Here is a 26,041-nt window from a genome sequence, read left to right as displayed (position 1 = left end):
ATATGTAGAATTTTTTTGAGTGTATGATGGACAAAATTGAATCCTTCTACAGGCTTTTGGGCACGTGTCATGACCATCGCTCCCCGTTACGACCAGTACAAAGATGCTTGGGATACAGAAGTTGTAATTGAGGTATAATGGTATATTCTTATCATATATACACAATTTGGCTTTTCTTTCTTTAAAAAAGGAGCTTTTTATTGTCTGAGGAGCTTTTTGTGCTTATATTATAAATTGACTATAGGTTAAGTTGGAGACAAATTGAAATGGTTCGTTCTTCCATTGCTACAAACGAGGAGTTGATCGGGTTTTGTGGATCACCCTTGGTTCCTTGAGAAGGTAGTTCCCTTTTGAATCATTGTCATTCTATGAGTCTAAAATTTGATGGCGGCTGCCTCTAAGTTATATTTTTGATGAGATGAACTCAAGGTATGGGGGAAGACTAAATCCAAAATATACCGGCCTAACTGGAGTGGACTACCAAGACAACCAACTTCGATTCAGTTTGTTATGCAGGTTGACAATCTTTGCCTGTTGGAAATGTTGTTCTAACTCTCCTGCTTCATATTAAGATCAACTTTTGAAAATCAGTTGCTTAAAAATTTAATTGTATAAATATGGGATATTTTCCTTCACCATTTTGGAACTCAAAATTAGTGTGCCCAAAATTCATAAAACAGAGATTATTTTATCAGCTGGGAATGAGTTGTTTTGAAGGAAAAATCTGCTCGCACAGAAGAACACAGCAGATTTATATACTAAAGTGAGAGTTTTGATTATTTGCAAAAAGCGTACAATGTATTTTTGTACCAAATTATTGCTAATTTTCTACTAACCCTTCAAAGGTTGTTTAAAACAAACCAAATAGCTGTGCCACTTCGTAGTAATTGGCATCAATCCCTCTTGAGTACGCTCATGGTATAGAATGTATCATCCTCTATCAAGGACTTGGCAGTATCCTGAAAGAACAAAGTAAAAAATTTTAATCAGTTGCCAGTTGCTTATTTTGCAGTTCATGGTAGAGAAACATTCAAATCAATCACACAATCAATCCCAACTTTAAAGGGGAAAAACAAAAAAAAAATTACTCATCCCAAAAAAGGTCTAGAATTGAAATACAAATGTCACCGTGAATCAGAGTCCTTAGGATGCATGTGTTTCAGTAATAAAATAATCCCATAGATTTGACTTATATCTAGAACTAAACTATGTATGGCAGCTACACACAATGCAATGAACCATGTTAGTCTTTGGCGGCTTTATTACTATTATTACTAGACATACAAATGGTCATACTTGGAAATCAGAAGTCCAAATCAAGAATCCGTTTATTCTATAATTATGCCTGTTGAAATATAAAGCTCACAGAGCTGCATTAATAAGCTTAGTTACAAGAATACCCAAGACAAAAATCCATAATACAGACCCTATCGAGAAGCACACAATCCAAATTTTGAGCACATACCAGAATTCTTCTTTCAAAACTATAAGTTCCCAGCATCCCAAGTATGGTAAGTTTAAAGTCACCAAATTCCTGGCTACCATTATCAGAGAGGAGTTTTGACATTATGGTTGGAAGATGAACATATCCTATCATTCCTTCAACAATCTCTTTGATAAACTGCGAGAACAATTTTCTCAAGATATACGCACCCCTATGGGACTTTGAAATTCTCCACTTGATAATACACGCTTCTTCACCCTCTTGCAAGCACAATGGGTCCTCCAGCATTTTTGAATCATTTTCTCCTTCAGATGTCCTTTCATCACCCATAAGAGGCCGACAAAACCTGTATTTAAACTCAAAATATAATTGGCATGGATATGAGTGTGCAACGTATATATAAAGATGACAACTGTTCCCTCATATTTTCTAACAGGAGAATAGTTTCTTGGTGAAATTACGTTCAAGTGCTATTAGAAGAGCAAGAATGTAACTGTTGTAATGAAAATTAAAAAACTAGCAGAAACTCAAATATTCTCTTTAAAATTGTTGTGAAGACCAAACACACAACATGCAATGAGAACCTAATCCCATGATATCACAGTTCACTTTCACAGTTTCTATGTTTTTTTCTACTCTTTGGGTCTTCTAGAAAGTAATTTCACAATCTCATCCCTTCCATCATAACTTTATCAGGTAAAAGTGAGGAATTAGTCTATTAAATATTAGAAACAATGGCATATGTTTAACATAATCATGAATATCATGCTATTGATTATTTTTACATGCAGCCACAGTGATTTTTAGATTTTGAAATATGAAAGAGAAAGAAGTATATGTAATTTGAGAGTCTGAAGTCAATGGAGTACATGCAAACTAATTTGAAACTATATTAGAATAGCAACCTGGATTGAACACATAAAAGGAGGCTTAATGAATATAAAAGATGTATCTATTACGCAAGACAAAGAACATGTAAAACATGGAATGGCAGAATCCAAATATCGTTAGAAAGAAAATGAATGATTGGAACTTACGAATCAAGCAATTTAAACCAGAGCGTTTCTGACTCCTCAGGATTCAAACGGGGAGTGTTTCGCTGACACAACCCAGTACAGGCGTGCAATATATTGCGTACGTCATTCACCTGTACGAGAAAGATCACATATATTGTCAATTTGCCAAATAATCCCTCCATCACCATAAAGATAAAAAGTATCCTTGTAAATAATTGATGCAGAGGATAAAACTATACAAACCTCCTCCATATTTAAAACTGTGCTGAAATGCTCCATGTTGACTGATCCCTTAACCACCCTAGAAACTGCACTTCCCACAGCAGTTTCAAGCCTAAGAAATTTATCATCAAGCCCAGAAAGTGTAAGTAAAAGAGCACTTCCAACATCACCAACCCTTTCCAATAAAAATGCAGCAGCATCTATGATCCCATATTCCTGGCACAGGCGTAAACAGTGTTCCACTCGATAGCTATCAAAAGTTTCCAGAAACTTGAGAACTGATTCACGTTCATACTGACATAATAACTGCAAAATTGAGGGCAAAATAATGAAAATAATGCTTTCCTGAAGTCAATATGTGCTTCTAGCATACCTTGTTAGTAGAAAATAAGATCTGTATCACCACAGAATTGATGAGGTAAAATTTAAATAACAACAATGAAGAAGATCAAATACAAAACTTTGAAAGACTATACGATGTAACTGAGACCATGCACACATTAATTATGGGAGAGAGAGAGAGAGAGATGTTACTTCAATCAATTGTTATATACATACAAGAGCTTACCTCCAAGTAAAGCTCAATCATATCATCAGTAACATGAACAGGGTTACTGCACAGCAATTTAGGGAAATCAGAGATTCTTTCCATGTAAGCCTCCAATCCTTTCGAATGACACTTCACCCTTTTTCCATTAGCAACAATTATACCATCATCTTTTCTTAAATAGGATAAGTTCAGGGTTCCATATAAGTGAACCTCTACAACTGTCTTCAAATAAAGGAAAAGACTTTTTGGATGTGAACGAAGTTCAGAGAGGATATGTGAAGCTTCATTACTGAATTGGTCAATGACTAAGAAGAACGTGCCCTCCCTGCAAAAGATCAAAGGCATGAGATTTATAAGAGCAGAAATAGAAATAAAGAAAAATTCTCAGCATTCGTCAACATGAGAGGCAAAGATCAAACCATAAATCTTAAGATTAATAAAAGGCATTACCGGCTTAAGCCAACCAGCTCTGGAATCCGAGAGATGACTGCTGAACGGAAAGCAGCACGTTCTTTGTCGGTCAGCTGAACTAATTTATCATTGATGAAAGAGAAGGCATGAATCGGTTCATCAAAATCTTTCATATAGCTATCTAGAGCAGCAAGATAATGATGTCTGATGGTATGAATTAAGCCACAAACCTGAAAATAACAATATTGTCAATAGTTGGAAAAAAAACTCGGCCTATGATAACATAATAGGGATGGCACATGGTAAAGATACCTGGTGAAACTGTGCACTTTCACATAAATGCAACACATCAGATGCATTCCAATCAGTCTCAGGCACTACTTCCAGTAGGGCTAGCAGCTGCTTTTCTCTTTTTCTAGAAGTTTCAACACTATGTGTGGGATTACTTGGTGATGCATTCTTTTCTGATGTCAAGTAGTGCAAAATCTGACTCAATACACTTTTTGAGACATTAGCTTTTCCACATGCAACATAGTATGCAATGAACTCAAACAGATGACCTATGTCTTTCTGTGAAGGCCATGTTTCAACTGATCCACTATCATCATTTCCAGCAGGCCCATTTATTTGGGAGATAACATTGTCAAGAACATGAACAAGAGCATTTACAGTATTCTGAACCAACATATTCTGACATTTATCCATTGAGTTCTGTTCCTTGTCAGCCTCCATATTTGCGTCAGCTGAATCATGTGAAGCAATGTCAGATAGTGGAGTTGCATCTTCTTTGAAAGCACATCTCAGAACATCTAAAGTTGCTTCAGTATCTAATTCCAAGAGATGATACAGGTTCAGATATAATCCTCCAACAGATAAGCTTGAAGCTGCTTGTGAATTCTGAGCATCGGATTCCTCTAATAAAAACTGCATCAGTTCTTTTCTAAGAGATGGCAAACGTGTGGGAGGAAGAGTTCCATGTCCTGAAAATAAAGAATATGGTGCTTTAATGTATCTTTAAGATGAATTCTAGTGTATAAATGGAATTTTTTTGACAGTCCAATTTATCATCTACCAGTAAAAAATTAAATCACACCTGGTGGAAAAGCAAGACCTTGAAAGCAGTACTTCAGATACACAAGCATCCTGTACCTGTAACAAGAAATAGGAAATGACCACTTTCAAGTCATAACATGGCCTGGCCCAAAAAAAAAAAAAAAAAAAAAAAGGATGATACAATATACATATAGAATTACAGTTGAATTAACAAATTTAACAATTGGTACAATAAGGGGTAAAATAAATTATTTTATCATCTTTGTCAAAAACCCCAAAATAAACAACCTACTCATAAAATCCTACATCATACATACAATCCCATACCCAACCACAATCTTTTCATACTTTTCTTGGGAAATTTTGAACCTTGGTGAAATCACATGCAAACTTGATCAGTTATCATGTCAGGGTATTCACAATTCCACCACACCAGTGTCGTAAGTCCAAGTGATAAGTCACCATACCAAAATACAATTTCCTGGGGTCAGGTTAATGTTATAGAAGACAGAAGGCTTAGCCATTGATTGATTCAAATTCACTCTAATCCACTGTGGTCCATTTTTCATCTAAAATTAGCTGAAAGGTAAAAATTAGGGTAATGACAGTCCTAGAGAGTTAGCTTCCCAACATGATTTAATTGAATAATTTCACTTTAAACTCAATTGGCATGGCTGAATTCAGTCACAAATGAATATTTACACTAAATTACTCCCCCAGCAACGCTCATGTAATAAATTTCTGGCAATATCACATTGCCTAAAGCAATCACTAACTATATCAAATATTGAAATGAAAAAACATTTGAAAGATAAAAGCTGCTAAACAAGAACAGAAAATCCTCAGAAAGTTTCCAAATTCAATTACTACCACAGGTTTGCATAGTGGCAACATACCCAAGGGCAGCAGCATTCTCTCTTTGACAATTTCGTAAAACTACTAACAGCTCCTCCAAAGGAGCCCGAAAATCATCCAATCCTTTGTTGAAAAGATACACCAAAGCACCGTACAGCGCATGATCCCGGCATAACCTGACAACCTACAAGACAAATCATATTCAAGTATAGCATAAGGAGACTGAGGCTTGATTTTCAATCAGAAATGATTAACAAATAATTGTTAACTATGGATGTGATATGACCTGATTGAAGTCTAAAGAAGAAATGTCCATATGAAGGACACATTGTTCAACTCGCTGTAACCACCCTTTGCTGCTATAATGCTCTACCAGTGCTTGCATAATCTTTGACAAAAAAGAAATATAAGATAAATTACTATGTGTAACTGAACAGATAATAAGGGTAATATTTTAAACCAATACCTCAGGAGGTAGAGATCCAAGCATGTCCTTCAAAATATATGGCTCCAAAAGCTCCAGAAATGTATCTAGAATGAAAAAGCATATCATTAAAAGAAACTCATGTCAACACAAATTATTTCACTACAGCAAACATAATCACCATTAATATTATATCATTTATTAACAATAGTTGTATTCTAATATAAAATCATAAATAATTTTCTTCAGGACTGAAATTTGAGACCCTAAAAGAATAGAAATCCACTTCAGAGTAGAGCAAAAAAGCTTGATGCAATTAAATTTGTACTACATAGCCATCAAATGGTGATTTGTTTTTAAGCCCATTCACATTTGATTACAAAACTTTTACGCATGTTAGGTCATCACTACATGTCACTGAATGAATCAAATGAATTGGCATGTTGCATAAAAATATATTAACCCTGATAGGAAGTCAATAAACTTAAAATAAAGTTCAATCAAAGCAATTAATGCAAGCAGAGATTGATGCAATGAGAATACCTCTGTGATGAACAGCCACAAATTTAGAGAAAATTTCTTCAAAAAGGATGTCAATCCTTTTGATATGGACACAGAACTCAACTGCTACTCCACCAACACGGGTGAACTGCTCTTTTATTTCAGTGTGCACAGAACTGCTTCTACTTTGTGTATCATTTAGTTGTTCCAGTTTTTCGATTTGGTTGCAAAATGCCACTGATATATAAGAAAATACTTCATCTACATAGGATAGTAACAACTCAACCAAATAAGGCATTATGACCTCCTGTACAGCATCCAGGGTTCTAGGAAGGTCAATAACACCATGAGCTTGACCATCATACAGCGTAATAGCCATGTTCAAGGCACCCATCCAGTCACCTGCTTTTCGGAGAACCTGAATCCGCTCCTTCCATGGAAGAAGGCGGGAAACTACAAGATGCATAGGTCCAAGTACATATATAGAAGCTCCTCTTATAGCCACACAGTTGTGATAGGATTTCTCAGGGTTCCCAAAAACATTAATGAAGTGGGTATGATATCCAATTAGATCATCTCCTCTGGAACCATCTACAGAAAAACTTGTTTGGTGAATTACCGTTCCGTCTCTAGCAAACAGATAGAGCTGTCCTGTCACTGTAAGAACCACAAGCATCTGCAAAGATATATAACAACAATCAGCAATTTATTTTCATGAATCCTTTAACTGTATGCAGAATGCCAAAAACGTAACAATGAAAGTGAAGCAAGTATTTTACTATGCACGTGAGAGAAGACAAGAAAAAAAAAAAAGTAACGATACCTGATCATCCAACCAAGCAACACCCACAGCTGCACTGTCAATGGACCACTTTCCATATACTTTAAGCTCTGATTTGACCAACTTTGCAACCTGAACTTTCCGATCCCAAGCAAGTGCAAGCAACGATATTCTCTCTGCTGCTTCTGCAGAAGTACTTTCTGCAACACATTTATCTCTCAGTAAACTGTCAACATGAAAATTTAAACAAACTCAGAAAATCCATACCCATTGAAGAACCACGAGATGGCATCATACATTTCCAAGCAGTGTACGGGATGGAACCTTCCCGAACCCCATCCGGCCTGGAAAGTTGAGCATATACTTCTAAAGTGGGAGTGAGCCTTACCTGTAACGAAGACAAATATCTTCAACATATGGGGAACAATAACATGTCCACAAAGAAGAAAGCATCAATCACAATATAAATGGTACATGGAATTTGTGCAATCATCTGAGAATTTCATACCACCAGTGCAGTTTGATGGGTGACAAATATGACCACACCTTCTTCAACCAAAGAGGACCCCTCATTGAAGAGTTTCCAACCTGCATCTGCCCCAACGACACCTCCCATCATGCTACCAATACTGCTGGTTGTAGCCGCAGAGTTTCCCTGAGAGTGAGAGGATGGCAAAGCACCTCCACAAGATTCATCGAAAAGAAGAGGAGAAGCTGATAGTACTACACCCGTTCTTTGTCCATCAAGGAGACACTAATTTAATCAACAAACATTAAGTTATAAACTTGAGGGGCATATCACCATTGCCTATCATGTATCAACTTTGAATAATGTATATATAATATTACAGATACATCATTATTAAAAAGAATGATGTCTTACCTGAGTTTTAATGGAGAACCTATTAAGCAAGGGAACCACTGAGCAAGCATGTAACAGAACCAGGCCCTTACAATCACCGGTAACTGCTTTAAATTGACGAGTGACCTGAGAATCCTGCCCTAAAAATAATGTATGTACTACCGGTGCAGTGTGCTCTCCAGTAATAACTTTCGCTGCAGATGCCTTCTGTACATCCCAAACTACAATATGACCATCACCATAACCAGCTAAGAGCAGATCACCTTGCTGGTTGAAGCACATGGAAGTCACTGAGGCATGAGATCGATCGCCAAGCAAACCAAGCATAACCATCTGAAATATACATAGTATAGGTCCGAAGATGAACTTAGTTAAACTACAATATAATTAGAAACAAAGGTACTACTTTCCATCTAAAATAAGTGGGGATTTAGGCAATGAAGGAACAGTTTAGTAAACGCATAACTAGGAAAAAGAATACATATACATAACAGTTTGGTGACCATTTTAATCTTTCAAGCACTTAGGTGGAATCACCTTTAGTTCTCAAAGACATAAGTATAAAATTACTACTATTTAGAAGTGCTAAAAAGTCATTAAAGAAAATTTCTCTTTAAAAAGCCAATAAGAAGTGGTAGAATAATCAGAAGTGGATCTGAGACAAAACCATCTATCAAAAATCATTAAACTTTGTAATGTTCTATTCAAGACAATTTCCACTTGTCCCAGCATAGTATTTTTTCTTTTCGGACTCAGTTATTTCTGTTAATTTTACAGATTAGACGTTGATTGAGTAAATACAAATTAACCCTCCTTGGCTGCCTAAAGGCTTTACTACACACTACTTTATACAATTTAAATACTTTCTTTGAAAGTTCTTCACCATAATTTTCATTTTCCCCATAACAGGTCAATGGTAGTGTATTTTTAAGCTGACGGCACAGATTTGAAGATAATAGAAATTCAATGAAATGCATCTAAATGACAACAAAAGCAGTTTGAGTGATTTGCAGACCTTTGAATCCATATTTTCATGATGATGAGCAGAGTATTTACTGGGCACAACAACAATGACCCCTTTGGACATTCCAATAGCAATAAAATTAAGATGCACCGCCAAGATTTGTGGGGAACCATGATCACGCCTAAATGCCTGGGATCCAATAGTCTGCGTAATAGTGTTATTGGCGTTAACATCAAAATATCCCAACGTGGTTGACCCTCTCCTGACACCTTCAAGCCTCATGGGTTGAGCAGCCGCACCCTCCTCCCAATGCAGACCAGTAGATGCCTGCTTCTTTTCGAGTTCCTCTGCCAATTCAAGAGGCTTCATGGAAGGCCGTGATTTCTTTTCAGCTCTTCTACTAATCATCTCGCTCTCCAACTGCCCAATTCTTTCTTCTACAAGCTCCGAAATGTCACTTATAGAACTGGCATCACCACCACCAACAGTGCTCACCACATCATCTTTACAGCTAGACAGACCATTGTCCGAATTCTCCATCTCCAATATCTGAACCTCCTCCATTTGTCCATCCTTATCAGACTCAGGTGGAGAAGAAACATTATTTTCACTAGAATCATCATCACCAGTAACAGAGGTAACATTTTTATTTCTATCCATATCAGAAACATCTTCTGAACCTGCAATTGTAGATTTTTTACTCAAATTCAAATCCTCCTCAACAATAAGTGACGAGGAATCAACCAGTTGTTCGGTATTCAAATTAGAACTGGTATTTAAATGTTCTTCATCAGCATCACTAGTCATTAATTCTAATTTAGTATCTTCATCTTTACTGCAAGGCAAATTTGATGATTCTTCGCTAACACTTACTTGAGCAGATTGAAAATCACCCATTTTCTCGTCATCTTCCTCCAATTTCTCGCTGGACACGCTAATTTCATTGGAAGATACAGAAAAAATTTCGTGATCATCACCATCCAGAACCTTCTGGAGCGTCCCACTTCCTGCTCTCCGCGACTTTAAGGCGGCAGCATGTGGAGTGGGCACCGGGCGGGAGGCGGCGGCTGCAGCCGCAAGCGCCGCCCCCGGTTTTGCATTGGAACGCACTCCACCAAACAAGGATGGCAATTGCCTAGAAGATGAAGAAGGAACCCTCCATAAAGGATCAGCTGTTGATTCGTTAGTTTTGAGGCGAGTGAAGGAACTAGTTTTTGGTGGTTTTGTGGAATCTTGTGAAGAAATTGAATCATTTCGGTGGTGTGATTTGGGGAGGGAGAGATCTGGGTGGTGAATAGACGGCGGTGATGATGGTGGGGTGGAGGAATCGGTGTCGTTGAGAATTTCGTCTAGGGTACGGTGAGGGACTGAGTTAGAGTCGTCGTCGGAATCGGAGGAGGGGTGGGAGTCCAGAAAGGAGTCAATGTCGAGTTCCATGAATGACTTTGTATTGTTGTATTTCTTGGTCATTATATGAACAAACTTGTTCTACTTGTTTGATTCTTATTTCCCAAGCTTGTTCGATCCCTTGCATTCAGAAATCTGAAAAGAACAACTTCAAAGAGATTTGGTTTGCTAGTTCTGACTCAAAGCTAGAATAGAGATCGAAATCAGTAACATCTTTTGGCAAACACTCTTGCAGTCTTGCTTGTTGCCTCAATTTATTTAAAAAAAAAAAAGACACAACAACAATAGTATAACAGTATAATATATATTTTAGAACTGAAAATTTTTGGCAATGGCCAATTATTGGTTTTGAGAAAGTGAACCTAAGAAAAAAGGTCAGGGAAAAAAAATGAAAGAAACCAAACATTTAAATGCAATTAGGCGTGAGGATGTATTTGTTTTATTATTTTTGATAGTATTTTTGAAAAAGTTTATTATGGATTTGAATTTGAAAATATGTTTGATAAGATTAATTTTTTAATCTCTTATATTTATCAATTTAGTTAAACACCTCCTATAATAAAAGTTTTAAAATTAACAAAAATATCTCATTCATCCATTAAATATCGATAACTGAGTGTTAGCTGTCGAGAATATATAGGTGAGTGAAGATATTTTTATCAATTTATAAATTTTTATTATTAGAGGTGTTTAGTTAAATTAATAAACTTAAAAATTAAAAAAACTAAATATTTTAATTTAAATAAAATAAGGTTGAATTTTAAAAATAATGAAAAAACTACGTAATTTGAATAGGATAGGATTGGAATTATAAAACAAACACATAAATAACGCAAGAAAGTAATGTAATTAAATAAGTAAAAATGGTAATCTTCGAGAAACCTGATTTGACTCAATAGAAGGAAAATGATAAAATTACCGAAAAGTGTATACTGAAATTATGCATTGAATGATGTGGTAAAATCATAACTATTTATTAGTATTAATTTATAATAAATCAATGATCAAGATTTTATTATGTAATCTGATGCACAAATTTGGTGCACACTCGTGATAACTGTAGCATTATTCCTCGATAGAAATCACTTTTACAGTCCTTCGATGTGTTAGACTGAGAAGTAAAAAGAGCTAAAATCAAGCATTTTTACCTAAAGAAGATGGAAAAAGCTTCGGACACGTGTTTTTTTTCCTGTGAATTAAAGAAAGAGAGATGAGATGGAGGGAGAAAACTGAGCAGTAGACTTCAAAAGGGTTTAAAGAGAATTCCTTCATTTTTCATTTTTCAACAATTAAAATTCAAAATAACAACATTTGGGTCTAGTAATATGTTCGTTAAGCAAGACAAGAAAATAAAAAAAAATAATAATAAGTGAATAGAGGGGTATTCCCGTCCTGGCAGTCTTATATTTGATTAAAAAGCAGTAGCTTCACTGGCACTGGCTAGCTAAAATTAAATTAACTGAGTTGCTAAACGCTGCGGTTTAGTCCAGAGTCCAGACCAATTGGGCATAATGACGCCAAAAAATTAAAAAATCTTTTAGCATATTCCAGCTATCCCTTGTTTGTTCCTACAACTAAGACTCTCTCTCAACTTGTAGGCCGTCAAATAATCCTGAGGTTCATATCTACTGTTAGACGCCTCAGGAGCCCTCAGCCATTATTTTTTTTGTCACGTGGAAAGCACAACTGGCTTCAAATACTAGTACAAATAGCGGCTCCCGGCGATCTTCATTCTCAGAACCAAGTTAGTTTGACTAACTGTAGCCATAGCACTTGAATCAGCAGGTGAAATATATGTGATTAGTTTCGTTTGAGGTCTTATGTCTATCAGCATTGATGGGTTCTTGATATATATTATCTCCTCACTGTAATGATCTTCTCTTGCTTATTCTTTTTCAGAACATAATATCCGCAATGGCAAGTGTAGCTGCTTCAAGCTTTGCATCGAGAAGTACTTCACCTTTCCACCATGGACTAGCCTCGGGATCTGATACGAAAGGATTACAGATGAAAATTGGATTAATGAAACAAACCATGACCCACAATGGACTAAGGTGTTTAAACAAAGAGGATCAGTTGTATATCAAAACCAAGGCAAAAGTAAACAGCATGCAAGCTGAGAGGAAAAGGTTTAGAACAGAGAAGGAAAGGACCAAGGGACCAATTGTTTGTGGAAGTGGCATGAATTTGGTATTTTTGGGAACAGAGGTTGCTCCATGGAGCAAAACTGGAGGCCTTGGAGATGTTCATGGAGGTCTTCCACCAGCTATGGCCGTAAGCTTACTTTTCTCTTTTGCTTCACTGTTACTTCGATTAATCACTTTCATCAAAATTTTATAGTGATTGGGCATATGTAGAATTTTTATTGAGTGTATGATGGACAAAATTGAATCCTTCTACAGGCTTTTGGGCACCGTGTCATGACCATCGCTCCCCGTTACGACCAGTACAAAGATGCTTGGGATACAGAAGTTGTAATTGAGGTATAATGGTATATTCTTATCAATATATACACAATTTGGCTTTTCTTTCTTTAAAAAAGGAGCTTTTTTAGTCTGAGGAGCTTTTTGTGCTTATATTATAAATTGACTATAGGTTAAAGTTGGAGACAAAATTGAAATGGTTCGCTTCTTCCATTGCTACAAACGAGGAGTTGATCGGGTTTTTGTGGATCACCCTTGGTTCCTTGAGAAGGTAGTTCCCTGTTTTGAATCATTGTCATTCTATGAGTCTAAAATTTGATGGCGGCTGCCTCTAAGTTATATTTTTTTGATGAATGAACTCAAGGTATGGGGGAAGACTAAATCCAAAATCTACGGGCCTATAACTGGAGTGGACTACCAAGACAACCAACTTCGATTCAGTTTGTTATGCCAGGTTGACAATCTTTGCCCTGTTGGAAATGTTGTTCTAATCTCTCCTGCTTCATATTAAGATCAACTTTTGAAAATCAGTTGCTTAAAAATTTAATTGTATAAATATGGGATATTTTCCTTCACCATTTTTGGAACTCAAAATTAGTGTGCCCAAAATTCATAAAACAGAGATTATTTTATCAGCCTGGGAAGTAGGTTGTTTTGAAGGAAAAATCTGCTCGCAACAGAAGAAACACAGCAGATTTATATACTAAAGTTAGATGTTTTGTTTCAGTAAATAATTGCATTATTTGCAAAAGCGTACAATGTATTTTTGTACCAAATATATTGCTTAATTTTTCTACTAACCCTTCAAATGGTTGTTTAAAACAACCAAATAGCTGTGCCACTTCGTAGTAATTGGCATCAAATGTAATGTTTCTTGGTTTCAGGCGGCTCTAGAAGCACCAAGGGTACTGAATCTTAACAGCAGTAAATATTTCTCGGGACCATATGGTAAGGCCTCTGTGATTCTTGAAACCAGCAGGGTTTGCTAAACAACATCAATTATGAACTGTTACTTTGATCTCCTTGTGTGTAGGAGAGGATGTTGTTTTCATTGCCAACGATTGGCATACTGCCCTTCTTCCATGTTACCTCAAATCTATGTACAAAGACAAAGGAATTTACAAAAGTGCCAAAGTAAGGAGTCTTGCCTGTATGTAGCATATTAAAAATTATGGCTACCATGTAAGGTACTTGAAAGCGATTATTTTGGTTGGCAGGTTGCTTTTTGCATCCACAATATTGCTTACCAAGGAAGATTTGCATTTGCAGACTTTGCACTTCTCAATCTCCCTAATGAATTTAAAGGCTCTTTTGATTTTATTGATGGGTATGGTTCTATTAGCTTAGAGTGGAGAGTTGTTGAAGGTTGAAACTGCTATGCCGCTAATCCTATTCTACAGGTATGATAAGCCCGTGAAGGGTAGGAAAATCAACTGGATGAAAGCTGGAATATTACAAGCAGACAAGGTGTTAACTGTGAGCCCACACTATGCCCAAGAACTTGTTTCTGGCGTAGATAAAGGAGTGGAATTGGATAACATACTTCGTAAAACTGGTGTTACTGGAATTGTGAATGGGATGGATGTCCAGGAGTGGAACCCCTCCACTGACAAATATATAGGTGTTAAATATGACGCTTCAACTGTAAGAATCTTTTAAGTAGTTTTTTCTCTTCTCAAATAACAAATATTCTAAATCTTTGGTAGATAAATAATTTCTTAAATTTTGATATTGTCAGGTAATGGATGCAAAGCCTCTTTTGAAGGAAGCTGTCCAAGCAGAAGTTGGGTTACCAGTTGATAGAAACATCCCTGTCATAGGCTTCATTGGTAGACTCGAAGAGCAAAAAGGCTCAGATATTCTTGTAGCAGCGATTCCCCAATTCATCAGAGAAAATGTTCAGATAATAGTCCTTGTAAGTATCACAATAGCAAGCTATTACTCTCTCATAAATGAATATGTAAAATCACTGAGCTGGCATTTGTCATTCTCTCAGGGTACTGGTAAAAAAACAATGGAGAAGCAACTTGAACAACTAGAGATACTATACCCAGACAAGGCTAGAGGAGTGGCAAAATTCAATGTTCCTCTGGCCCATATGATTACAGCCGGAGCCGATTTTATCTTGGTTCCAAGCAGATTTGAACCTTGTGGTCTCATACAATTACATGCTATGCGTTATGGAACTGTATGATGTTCAACTGAAGTTTTCTGTCATCTGCTAGCTCTTGTCGTATGTTACAAGTATTATATGTTTGATACCGTTGCCCTTTGCAGGTACCTATTGTGGCCTCCACCGGTGGACTAGTTGACACTGTACAAGAAGGTTTTACAGGATTCCAGATGGGAAGCTTCAGCGTTGAAGTAACGCCTAATTATATACTATGTTTTCTATAAACAGAGCAACTTAAAAATATTCCTTGTATCTTTGGATGAGTTAAGACTAAATCCCAAATGTTTATCTTTCAGTGTGATGCTGTGGATCCAACGGATGTGAGTGCAGTGGCTACAAGCGTCGGAAGAGCCCTCGCAACATATGGTACTCAAGCTTTGACTGAAATGATAAAAAATTGCATGGCTCAAGATCTTTCATGGAAAGTAAGTAATACTTTGAATTTGTACATACAACAAGGTTCTTGAAACTAACGCCCAGTTTCGGTAGTAACCAATGATCCATACAGTTTTTTAGGCTGATTCATCGTGCTATGTACACAGGGACCCGCTAAGAAGTGGGAAGAGGTGCTGCTAAGTTTGGGAGTAGATGGCAGTGAACCTGGAATTCAGGGTGAGGAGATGGCTCCACTTGCCAAGGAAAATGTTGCTACGCCATAAGGATTCTAAATTCTACGATGTTTTTGTCTTCTTCCTACGTCTGTAAACTAACGTGAAAAGTTATCAATCTAACAGTCTCCTAGTCTACTGAACTTGTGCGCAACAAACCCTGTTATGGGAGTATATGATCTAGAAAATAAGCTTTACCAAATATATGCAATTTCAAATATTTTGAAGGGCTTTAACTGCTCTTGCCAAAAACTAAATCATGCAGCCCTAGAAAAGACATAGCTTTTTGCAAAAACTACACATCAAGGATCAATGGCGTCTGGAACCTCGGCTCACAATTTACACATCATAATTTCCAATTGTTTTCTCTCCTTTTTTCAGTAAGTAGAGAACTTTTTTTCCCCTCAGAAAGGATTGTTTTCAAGAAAGCATCTTTAGCATGCAAAAGTATAATTTATATTCTCAATTGATCCCAAATATTGAGAATCATTCCACAACCGTAACATAATTCGAACATCAAAATATGTTGCTAAGGCTACGGCCATAAAAGATTACTTCCCAAAGTTACATTCTAACTTATCCTAAATCATATATCAACTGTTTAAACTAACACAAGTTCAAAATAAAGGATACAATGTCTTGAGAAGAATATTAAACATACCTTCGAGGTGTGTGTAAAATTGAAGATAAATCTCACGAGTATATCGGCCTAACATATTAAGTATTAACCAATCCCTCCAGGATAAAGGTTCAAAATGAAATTGTGAAACAGAAAAGACTCATTCTAACGAAAATTCAACAAAAAATCAAATTTGCCATTTGGTGTCAGACTCTGGAGTTGATGGCATCCCTTAAATATGTGCCATGAGTAAAAATGATTTACCATAATAATAGACCATAGACCATCACTAGTAAATAAAGAAATTCACCAGATAATATATATATATAACATCAATCCGTGAAGGCTGAAACTTAATCATAAAGGCAAGACGTTATATCAAATTAATGAGTTACAAGTTGGTTGGGACTAAACCACCCCTTGTGGTCTGATGAAGTGAAGGATGGATTGAAGAATTAAAAAGACCAAGGGGCCTTGGTCCTCTTGGATTCAAATTGTGGCAAGGACAAGAGTGACCATCAATTACCGAACCAAAAAAAAAAAAAAAAAGTTGGTTGCGACTTGATATGTGATAATATAGGAATATCCATGTGTGCATTTGTTTGAGTATTTTGAATAGTATTTAAAAAAAAAAAAATAAGAGTCTAGTGATAATAATGAGGTAAGATTTAAAAATTAACAAAAACACTCTCTAAGTTTGTTAATTTCTAAACACCTCTGTAATAAAAACATTAAAAATTATAAAAACACTCTCACTCATCTATTAAATATCGATAGTCGACCACCACCGTCAGAGGGTGGTCGAAGTTGCCGTATCGATGCTCGATTGGCTGGATCTAGCCGATCGTGCACCGAGATGACCTTTTCTAATCAGATTCACTATGAATATTGTCAAAAAATGCTAGATCTACGGCTAGATCTGGTCGCGTTTGGTCATCAACAATAATCGTATCTTGATCGTCAATGACGACCAATTACGGCCAAAGATCTGGCCGTCGTAGATCTGACATTTTCCAGTCAGATCCACTATAGATATAACTGAAAAAGGTTATATCGATACGACCAGATCCAACTGGTAGTGCACCAGTATACCAGATTTCGACTACCTTTCGATGGCGGTGGCCCAAATTAACAAATGTGGGTAAATAAAGATGTTTTTGTTAATTTTTAAATTTTTTTTTAGAAGTGTTTAGTTAAATTAATAAAACTAAGAGTTTAAAAATAATGGAATAAAATAGAATAAGATTTCCAAAATAGGAATTCAAATGTATTTTCAGAATGATAAGAAGATGATAAGTGTAAAAATATTAAAACAAACATACCCACATAACTGAGAAACCAATGTCAGAGAAGTAGCATACTGTCTAAAATAATTTTTAAATTATAGTTCACAATTCCCAAAATATGCACAAGCAAACCATCTGACAAAATTTATTTCACCCCAAGCCAAAAAGCCACACCAACTACATGAGATTAGCAATACAACACCATGCAACAAAGAACCAATCCCATCATAATCCGCTGAATGCATTGGCTAATTTGGCTTCCATATTACATATATCCATCATATATCACCCGTTCTAACTTCTAACCAGGTGAATTATCAACGGTGTAATTGCCATAAAGACAAAAAAAAATTAGTAAGTAATCCACCATACTTAGTTTATTAGTATAGATAAATCTAAATCACACACACACATATTTAGATCCACACCACACAACATTTCTTCATCCATGATTATCTATACCTCAAATAGCATAAGCCGGCCATCAAGCCCGGGTCTACTCGGTGGACTTATAAGTACTAAAGATCACCCCTCATGTAGATAATAACAGTAAAGGACAAACATAATGCAAAGCCCTAATCAAACAGCTGAATCCCATATCTTCGTCACTCTCTTCCTTGGGCTCTTCCGGCAGATTACCCAAAAGAGAGATAGTCATACAACACAAACCCCACATATCCAATACCTATAATTGAAATTTTAAAAAAAGTCAAAGGTTTTGTTATACTACTCTTCTCTTCAGTGGAGGAGCAGCATCAGCCCCAGCCACCTCCTGCAGGAGCGGCAACAGCACCTGCTGCACCACCAACGACCCACATTCATATAAGGTATCTCAATGTTTTTGTTCTCAGCTATGTCGCAAACAACCAGGCCAGTAAGAATCAACAGTAACATTGGCTGCTTTCACCAATTGTAAAATCTTCTCTGCCTATCAAAACTGTCAAGGAAAACCCAACCAATCTCCAAACGTAACTACACTACTTCAAAATATGTTCCAGAAGAGATATCAACAACAGACATTTTTTAGCCATTTATGTTCTGATCAGTTTCCCTATGGTCAAATAAATTGCAGAGGGTACTCAAAATAAATAACAATAAATAAAGTGAAACTAAATGAAAAGAAAATGGATACTTCAAATATTTTTTAGATTTTCTCACTGTTTTCTCGTCAAACAAACTACGGCCTCAGAAAAGAGAATCAGTGAACCCTAGGAGCACAAACCAAGTATAGACTCAGAACTTTAAATTAAGTTAAAAAAAAATTGCAATTAAGCGCATATAATTTGATGATAAGGATACACTGATGGGGATGCCATCATCATGGAGGATCAGACAAGCGTAAGTGCAAGCAAGCTCCGAAACCGACATCGTTTTGACTGAACATAAAGCAACAAATTAATACGATAATCAGTAAACTTTTATAATAATAGTAAAAGATTCTGTCTATAAGGTAAAGAGAAGATCATTTGATTGATTTAAAAATTGCAAGTTGATATTTTCTACGGGAACAAACAGAGAGAAAGAAAGAAGAGTTCTTACCAGAAGAAAGGAGATCAGCCAGTGATTGGTCTGTGGGTGGACATGAAGGTTTTTAAAGGAGTAAACGATTTTTTTCCACCCACATGATGGTTTAATCACAGTTTTTACTTGTAAATTTTTAAAATTCTATTTTACTATTTAAATTTATATTCTATTTTTTATTATAATATCGTTACGATTTTATATTATTATTATTCTCTTTTTCAATCATTACTCATCAAAACCCCTCATATTCTACTTCTGTCAACCCCATTAATTATAGACAATCAAACAATTAAAGTTTATACAATCACACATCCTAAATCAAATTTAGATCATTCCTAACCATTAAAATCTAATCTACCATCAAAAGACTCTTAAGCTTCTCATCTTCAAAGCCTCAACAGCTTCGTTGAGTTTTTGTTCTCCGTTGTATCCGGAATATAAATTTAGAGAATAAAATGAAATTAAAAAAATCAGTTGGTAAGGAACTGTCGTTAAATCTTTATTTGGGTCGGAAAAAAGTCTTTATACTCTTTTTAAAGTAACTGTTACTTGGACTGGGTATTGGTGGTGGTCCATTCAGAACCGTTTAGTATAGGACTGTGCGCTTCAGCTACACTTCCCTGATTATTCATATACGATTTTTTAATATTTTTAGTCTAAGTTGATCAAATTGGATGTAATTTCTATATATATAATTGGATTGAATTAGATGAGATTAAAATTTTATAATTCAATTAAACTCACTAAATTTATATATTGGATAAGATAGAATAGTGTGTTAATNAATTTATTTCACCTCAAGCCAAAAAGCCACACCAACTACATGAGATTAGCAATACAACACCATGCAACAAAGAACCAATCCCATCATAATCCGCTGAATGCATTGGCTAATTTGGCTTCCATATTCATATTCAATCATATATCACCCGTTCTAACTTCTAACCAGGGTGAATTATCAATCGGTGTAATTGCCATAAAGACAAAAAAAAAATTAATAAGTAATCCACCATACTTAGTTTATTAGTATAGATAAATCTAGAATCACAAACACAACATATTTAGATCCACACCAACACAACATTTCTTCATCCATGATTATCTATACCTCAAAATAGCATAAGCCTGGGCCATCAAGCCCGGGTCTACTCGGTGGACTTATACAAGTACTAAAAGATCCACCCTCATTGTAGAGTAATAAACTAGTAAAGGACAAACATAATGCAAGAAGCTCCTAATCAAACAAGCTGAATCCCATATCTTCGTCACTCTCTTCCTTGGGCTCTTCCTGCAGAATTACCCAAAAGGAGTAGATATGTCATACAACACAAACCCCACATATCCAATACCTATAATTGAAATTTTAAAAAAAGTCAAAGGTTTTGTTATACTTACCTTCTTCTCTTCAGGTGGAGGAGCAGCATCAGCCCCAGCAGCACCTCCTGCAGGAGCGGCAACAGCAACTGCTGCACCACCAGACCCCACATTCATAATAAGGTCATCAATGTTTTTGTTCTCAGCTAGCTTCGCAAACAAGCCAGGCCAGTAAGAATCAACAGTAACATTGGCTGCTTTCACCAATTGTAAAATCTTCTCTGCCTATCAAAACTGTCAAGGAAAAACCCAAACCAATCTCCAAACGTAACTACACTACTTCAAAATATGTTCCAGAAGAGAATTAACAACAACAGACAATTTTTAGCCATTTATGTTCTGATCAGTTTCCCTATGGTCAAATAAATTGCAGAGGGTAACTCAAAATAAATAAACAAATAAATAAAAGTGAAACTAAATGAAAAGAATAATGGATACTTCAAAACTATTTTTTAGATTTTCTCACTGTTTTCTCGTCAAACAAACTGCGGCCTCAGAAAAGAGAATCAGTGAAACCCTAGGAGCACAAAACCTAAGTATAGATCTCAGAACGTTAAATTTAGTTAAAAAAAATTGCAATTAAGCGCATATAATTTGATGATAAGGATACACTGATGGGGATGCCATCATCATGGAGGATCAGACAAGCGTAAGTGCAAGCAAGCTCCGAAACCGACATCGTTTTGACTGAACATAAAGCAACAATAACAAGCAACAAATTAATACGATAATCAGTAAACTTTTATAATGATAGTAAAAGATTCTGTCTATAAGGTAAAGAGAAGATCATTTGATTGATTTAAAAATTGCAAGTTGATATTTTCTATGGGAACAAACAGAGAGAAAGAAAGAAGAGTTCTTACCAGAAGAAAGGAGATCAGCCAGTGATTGGTCTGTGGGTGGACATGAAGGTTTTTAAAGGAGTAAACGATTTTTTTCCACCCACATGATGGTTTAATCACAGTTTTTACTTGTAAATTTTTAAAATTCTATTTTACTATTTAAATTTATATTCTATTTTTTATTATAATATCGTTACGATTTTATATTATTATTATTCTCTTTTTCAATCATTACTCATCAAAACCCCTCATATTCTACTTCTGTCAACCCCATTAATTATAGACAATCAAACAATTAAAGTTTATACAATCACACATCCTAAATCAAATTTAGATCATTCCTAACCATTAAAATCTAATCTACCATCAAAAGACTCTTAAGCTTCTCATCTTCAAAGCCTCAACAGCTTCGTTGAGTTTTTGTTCTCCGTTGTATCCGGAATATAAATTTAGAGAATAAAATGAAATTAAAAAAATCAGTTGGTAAGGAACTGTCGTTAAATCTTTATTTGGGTCGGAAAAAAGTCTTTATACTCTTTTTAAAGTAACTGTTACTTGGACTGGGTATTGGTGGTGGTCCATTCAGAACCGTTTAGTATAGGACTGTGCGCTTCAGCTACACTTCCCTGATTATTCATATACGATTTTTTAATATTTTTAGTCTAAGTTGATCAAATTGGATGTAATTTCTATATATATAATTGGATTGAATTAGATGAGATTAAAATTTTATAATTCAATTAAACTCACTAAATTTACATATTGGATAAGATAGAATAGTGTGTTAATCCAAAATATATTTAAATTGGTCAAAAAAAATTATAATCCAATTATTGTATTTCTAAGAATACCTCCCTATGTAACCAGTAATTTACTATGTTGCATTACCCCCAAAAAAATCGTGAACACTTGAAATTACAATTTGGGCTTGGGCTTGGGCTTTGGGCCTAGTGCCTTTAGACCTATCGGGTTTTACGTGTTAACGTTTAACATGAAGGGTAGTGCATAACATGAGGTGCAGGTTGTTTGATTTCTAGTATTTAGCCCAATTATTGCACAGGAAAGAAGTTTTACATTTTAAAATTAAAAGAAGATTATCGAAGTAATTTTATGTGACCCCGAACCGAACCAAACGCACCCTTTCTTTTTAACTTTGTTACTTCAACAAATTGCCTGTCAATAAAAACATATTTGTTACAACAAACTACCGTATCTCTAATTTTAGATTGTGTTTGGTAAAAGATAAACTATTACTATCAAGAATTGGAATTAATAAAAAATATTAATAATTTTTCAAACATCTTATTTACACAGAGATAATTTTTCAAACATCTTATTTACACAGAGAGGAATAAAATAATTAGCCACTAAAGCTGCAGTTGATTAATATATGTTGACTGGATCATTTCATTTATTTAGAAGAAACTTTGGTCAACCAGGTCAAGGTGCATGCATGCTCAACTTTGAAACGAAAAAGGAAAAGACATCCATTGACTCTTTTGTTAGATCCCCTCGGATTCCAAACACATGCTACGAACCACTACTGCAAAAAGAAACAGATATAAAGAATGCCGACTGAAAATGAAAGATGAAATATAAAGAAAGATTATAGTCCGTAAATCAATAAAATAAGAGAAACACAATCTTCTTTTTCCAACTAATCCCTATCATGAACAATGAAGAAAGAAATTACAAGTTAATTGCAAAGCTATCCAAGCTCGCCTTTTTCTTTGACCAATCAATCTTGGTTCAAAGATACAAAATCAATCTTTTGAACCAATTACTTGAAAGAAATATAAACAAAAGAGTTATGTCTTCGGATGCTGTATGCAATCGAGGCATAATCATCTGATAAATTAGTATCCTAGGTAGAATCCAAAGCCAATATTTAGCTTCTACCTTATGACGATAATACATAAATGAATATGATCTTCTTCTACTGCTAACAACTACTTAGACTTTCTCAATTAATTGTCCTAATTAAATGAAACATGTATGATGATGATGAAGATGACAATGATGATAAAGACAATAATGTTGGGCATGAATAGAGATTGAATTGAAGAAAGTTAGTGGAGCTAGCGATGCCTTTATATCTCAACTATGCTCGTTCCTTGAATGAACTTTCTGATGCTTGATTCTTGGATTCCTTCTCTCTCTATGCCAGATGTATATGATAAGGCATCCTTTTCCTGAATCATTGACTTTAAAATGTTTGTTCTTATTCATTTCTTTTTCCCCTCTTGCTCAGACTCTTATCACCCTTTATCCAAATCTTGTTAGTCTTGAAAGAAGACATTATGTTTCTCAACGTCAATTAGGTGGATGAATTTTGTTCAGAGGCTGTTGCAGATGCTTGTGAAGCACCTGTTCCTGTTGCACTCACCCCTATTGTTGTTGTAGTTACACCTGCTCCAACACATAATATATAAATCAATTTCATAGTACATAACATTCTAATATATAACTTGTACGCATTTAGGAAATGTTTAGGACCTGTGCTAGAAGTTGTCACTGGCATAGAAGAAGGAAGTGACAGGATTCCAGTTGTACCATACTGCTGAGGCACATATGGGTACTGCAACATTTGGGGATATTGAACTCCAAACCCTTGAGCTTGAGCTTGAGCTTGACTACTCTGTGCATATTGAGCATAAAACGGATACATATTATGGAACATTCCTGGAGTTCCTGATGACCCAGCAGTGAAGTAAGGTGAGAATTGTTGGCCGCCATAAAGATTGTAGTAATTCTGCAAAAATATATTTAAGCTCAGTTCAAGCAATTCAATTCAATCTTTCTACACCATTTTGCTAAGTACTTAAATCAAGGAGATACTAACCAAAGGGTACATGGTGTCTTGTGAATATCCAGTAAACCTAAAAGTTCAACCCCCAAAAAAAAAGGTTGAAAAGAGGAATAACAACAAACAAATTTGGTTCTTTAGGTTAAAAAAAATATAAAAAGACACAGCATTTGACCATGTTTAATGAATACAATCTAATATCTTACCCATAAGCTGAATAAGGAAATGTGTACTGATTGGTAGGTTGATGGATGTATGCTGTTGAGAAGCTTTGATAGGAAGGCGGAGCTGCCGATCCAGATGTTGGTCTAAATCGTCCAGTACCTACAATTATATTTTTTATTCTCTAATCAAGCAAATTCTTTTATTACAATACTGGATAAGCACTAGTTCTTAGATTGACGTTGAAAACAAAATTAGGGGGACAAAAAACTTGTACTTGCAAAGATAGAGATAGAGATGAATAAAAACAAAATAACATTAAAGAGGTTTGATGCGTTATAATCTATAAATACATGTTCAGAATGATAGGATTAAAACAAAATGAAAGCATTTTAAGAGGTAATAAAATTAAATATCCAACATTGCCATTTTCTCACGTTTCATGATTCATTATCAGGTAAATGTTGAAGGGCTAATTAATTCACGTTTGAATAAAAGTCAATACCCATGGCAATATTCTACAAGACCAAGAATTAAACAAGTCGTAGAAAAAAAGAAACAAGAGAGATGATAACCATGTTGTGGAGTTGGTGGACGAGTTTTGTGTGCACCAAGGGATGCAAGATTGCAGTTTGCCCTCCTTCCATCAATGACCGGTGATGGGTTCTGACATGCTCTCATGGCCGCTTCTGGATCCTTAAATGTGACCTAATCACAAATAAAAAAGAGCTCGCTTTTTTATTATAGCAAAGATTAATTAAGAAAAAAGAAAGAAAGAAATAGAACTTTGCAAAAGAGGCATACAAAGCCATAACCCTTGGATCTCCCGGTGTTCTTGTCTGTGATAACAACAGCCTCAAGGATCTCTCCAAACTGCTCAAAATAACGTCTCATGGTATCTCTTTGAGTCTCCCAAGCCAAACCTCCAACAAAGATTTTGGTAAAAGTTGTGTCATTGTATTCTCCTATATTGTTACCACCCACCATCTGAAATTGTCGTGGTTGAGACATGGTAATAAAACTTCCCAAGAAAACAATACAAAAGAACCCAAATAAAACAAGAAAAGAAGATGAAAAGGAAAGAGAAGAGAAGCCAGAAGCAGAACAAAACCAACAGACCCAAGAAGCCAAATATAGAGAAATAAATGGAAAGAAAAATGGTTAAAAGAAGCGTTTGTTTGATGATGATCACATCAATCAATCAGAAGCACTCTTTTGGGCTCAAGCACTCGTGCAGTTATGTTTGTATTTGTTTGGAATAACCTTGTTCTAGTTGTTGTTTTTCAATTGTTATAACTGTCACTTTTTTCACAACCACAACTCCTCAGATTCCTCAACAACGATACCCCTAACGAGAAAATCATTACTGTTGAGGGTGGTGGAAAGAGAAAGAAAAAGGAAAGCCTAAGAAGCAAAATAATTATATATACAAAAATAATAATAATAATAACAGAAGAGAGAAGAGAGAAGAGAGAGAGAGATGTTATGATAAAAGGAAGAAGAGAAGAGAAGGGAAAAGGAGAAAGACAAAAAAGCTGCAAGTGGGCACACACGACAACAGTAGACAAGGTTGTCCAATGAAATATCAAAGACCCAAAGACCAACCTTTTTTGCTGTATCAACCACTTTCTTTCTCTATCTTATTCATATTATAAACACATATCTGCGTGTGGGTGGGTCTGCATAAACATCTGCTTCGCTGTATTCAACCTTCTATTTCATCTCTCACCTTCT

General features: G+C 35.5%; 4 protein-coding genes and 1 long non-coding RNA gene across 9 annotated transcripts; 1 reads left to right on the top strand and 4 right to left on the bottom strand.

Annotated features, from left to right (window-relative positions):
- Positions 1-893: 893 nt before the first annotated feature.
- Positions 894-10,731, bottom strand: LOC116108927 (vacuolar protein sorting-associated protein 8 homolog). The gene is made up of 17 exons (XM_031395164.1): positions 9,135-10,731; positions 8,141-8,452; positions 7,766-8,011; positions 7,525-7,645; positions 7,300-7,457; positions 6,519-7,152; positions 6,018-6,082; positions 5,838-5,939; positions 5,593-5,735; positions 4,737-4,792; positions 3,956-4,623; positions 3,683-3,873; positions 3,251-3,557; positions 2,704-2,988; positions 2,482-2,591; positions 1,466-1,790; positions 894-959 (listed from the first exon to the last, which is right to left on the bottom strand). Exons 1-17 carry the CDS (start codon positions 10,551-10,553, stop codon positions 894-896), a joined length of 5,208 nt encoding a protein of 1,735 aa, XP_031251024.1. The 5' UTR covers positions 10,554-10,731.
- Positions 10,732-12,092: 1,361 nt separating this feature from the next.
- Positions 12,093-15,750, top strand: LOC116108870 (granule-bound starch synthase 1, chloroplastic/amyloplastic-like). 3 transcript variants are annotated; one of them, XM_031395103.1, is made up of 14 exons: positions 12,093-12,234; positions 12,390-12,764; positions 12,893-12,973; positions 13,086-13,184; positions 13,278-13,367; positions 13,798-13,861; positions 13,947-14,047; positions 14,131-14,240; positions 14,314-14,557; positions 14,652-14,828; positions 14,910-15,101; positions 15,191-15,277; positions 15,383-15,511; positions 15,629-15,750. In XM_031395103.1, the coding sequence occupies exons 2-14, from the start codon at positions 12,405-12,407 to the stop codon at positions 15,743-15,745; spliced, it is 1,851 nt and encodes a 616-aa protein (XP_031250963.1). In that variant the 5' UTR covers positions 12,093-12,234; positions 12,390-12,404; the 3' UTR covers positions 15,746-15,750. The 3 variants fall into 3 exon arrangements, with proteins under 3 accessions (XP_031250963.1, XP_031250962.1, XP_031250961.1); XM_031395102.1 differs by having other exon boundaries at positions 12,118-12,275; XM_031395101.1 differs by having other exon boundaries at positions 12,218-12,305.
- Positions 15,751-18,446: 2,696 nt separating this feature from the next.
- On the bottom strand, positions 18,447-19,247 carry LOC116108890. The gene is made up of 3 exons (XR_004124701.1): positions 19,139-19,247; positions 18,899-18,975; positions 18,447-18,527 (listed from the first exon to the last, which is right to left on the bottom strand). It is a non-coding gene; the product is annotated as an uncharacterized LOC116108890 (long non-coding RNA).
- Positions 19,248-20,121: 874 nt separating this feature from the next.
- Positions 20,122-21,442, bottom strand: LOC116109020 (60S acidic ribosomal protein P1-like). The gene is made up of 4 exons (XM_031395276.1): positions 21,361-21,442; positions 21,108-21,184; positions 20,519-20,722; positions 20,122-20,411 (listed from the first exon to the last, which is right to left on the bottom strand). Exons 2-4 carry the CDS (start codon positions 21,174-21,176, stop codon positions 20,358-20,360), a joined length of 327 nt encoding a protein of 108 aa, XP_031251136.1. The 5' UTR covers positions 21,177-21,184; positions 21,361-21,442; the 3' UTR covers positions 20,122-20,357.
- Positions 21,443-22,963: 1,521 nt separating this feature from the next.
- LOC116108873 (RNA-binding protein 38) lies at positions 22,964-26,041 on the bottom strand. 3 transcript variants are annotated; one of them, XM_031395108.1, is made up of 7 exons: positions 25,913-26,041; positions 25,112-25,294; positions 24,883-25,015; positions 24,352-24,469; positions 24,182-24,218; positions 23,836-24,091; positions 22,964-23,748 (listed from the first exon to the last, which is right to left on the bottom strand). In XM_031395108.1, the coding sequence occupies exons 2-7, from the start codon at positions 25,292-25,294 to the stop codon at positions 23,657-23,659; spliced, it is 819 nt and encodes a 272-aa protein (XP_031250968.1). In that variant the 5' UTR covers positions 25,913-26,041; the 3' UTR covers positions 22,964-23,656. The 3 variants fall into 3 exon arrangements, with proteins under 3 accessions (XP_031250968.1, XP_031250967.1, XP_031250966.1); XM_031395107.1 differs by lacking the exon at positions 25,913-26,041 and having other exon boundaries at positions 25,112-25,774; XM_031395106.1 differs by lacking the exon at positions 25,913-26,041 and having other exon boundaries at positions 22,964-24,091; positions 25,112-25,782.

The sequence above is a fragment of the Pistacia vera genome, unplaced genomic scaffold, assembly GCF_008641045.1.
Source record: "Pistacia vera cultivar Batoury unplaced genomic scaffold, PisVer_v2 Contig570, whole genome shotgun sequence".
Lineage (NCBI taxonomy): Eukaryota > Viridiplantae > Streptophyta > Magnoliopsida > Sapindales > Anacardiaceae > Pistacia > Pistacia vera.
The sequence above is the reverse complement of the archived record's forward strand: the minus strand, read 5'-3'. Positions and strand labels throughout refer to the sequence as shown.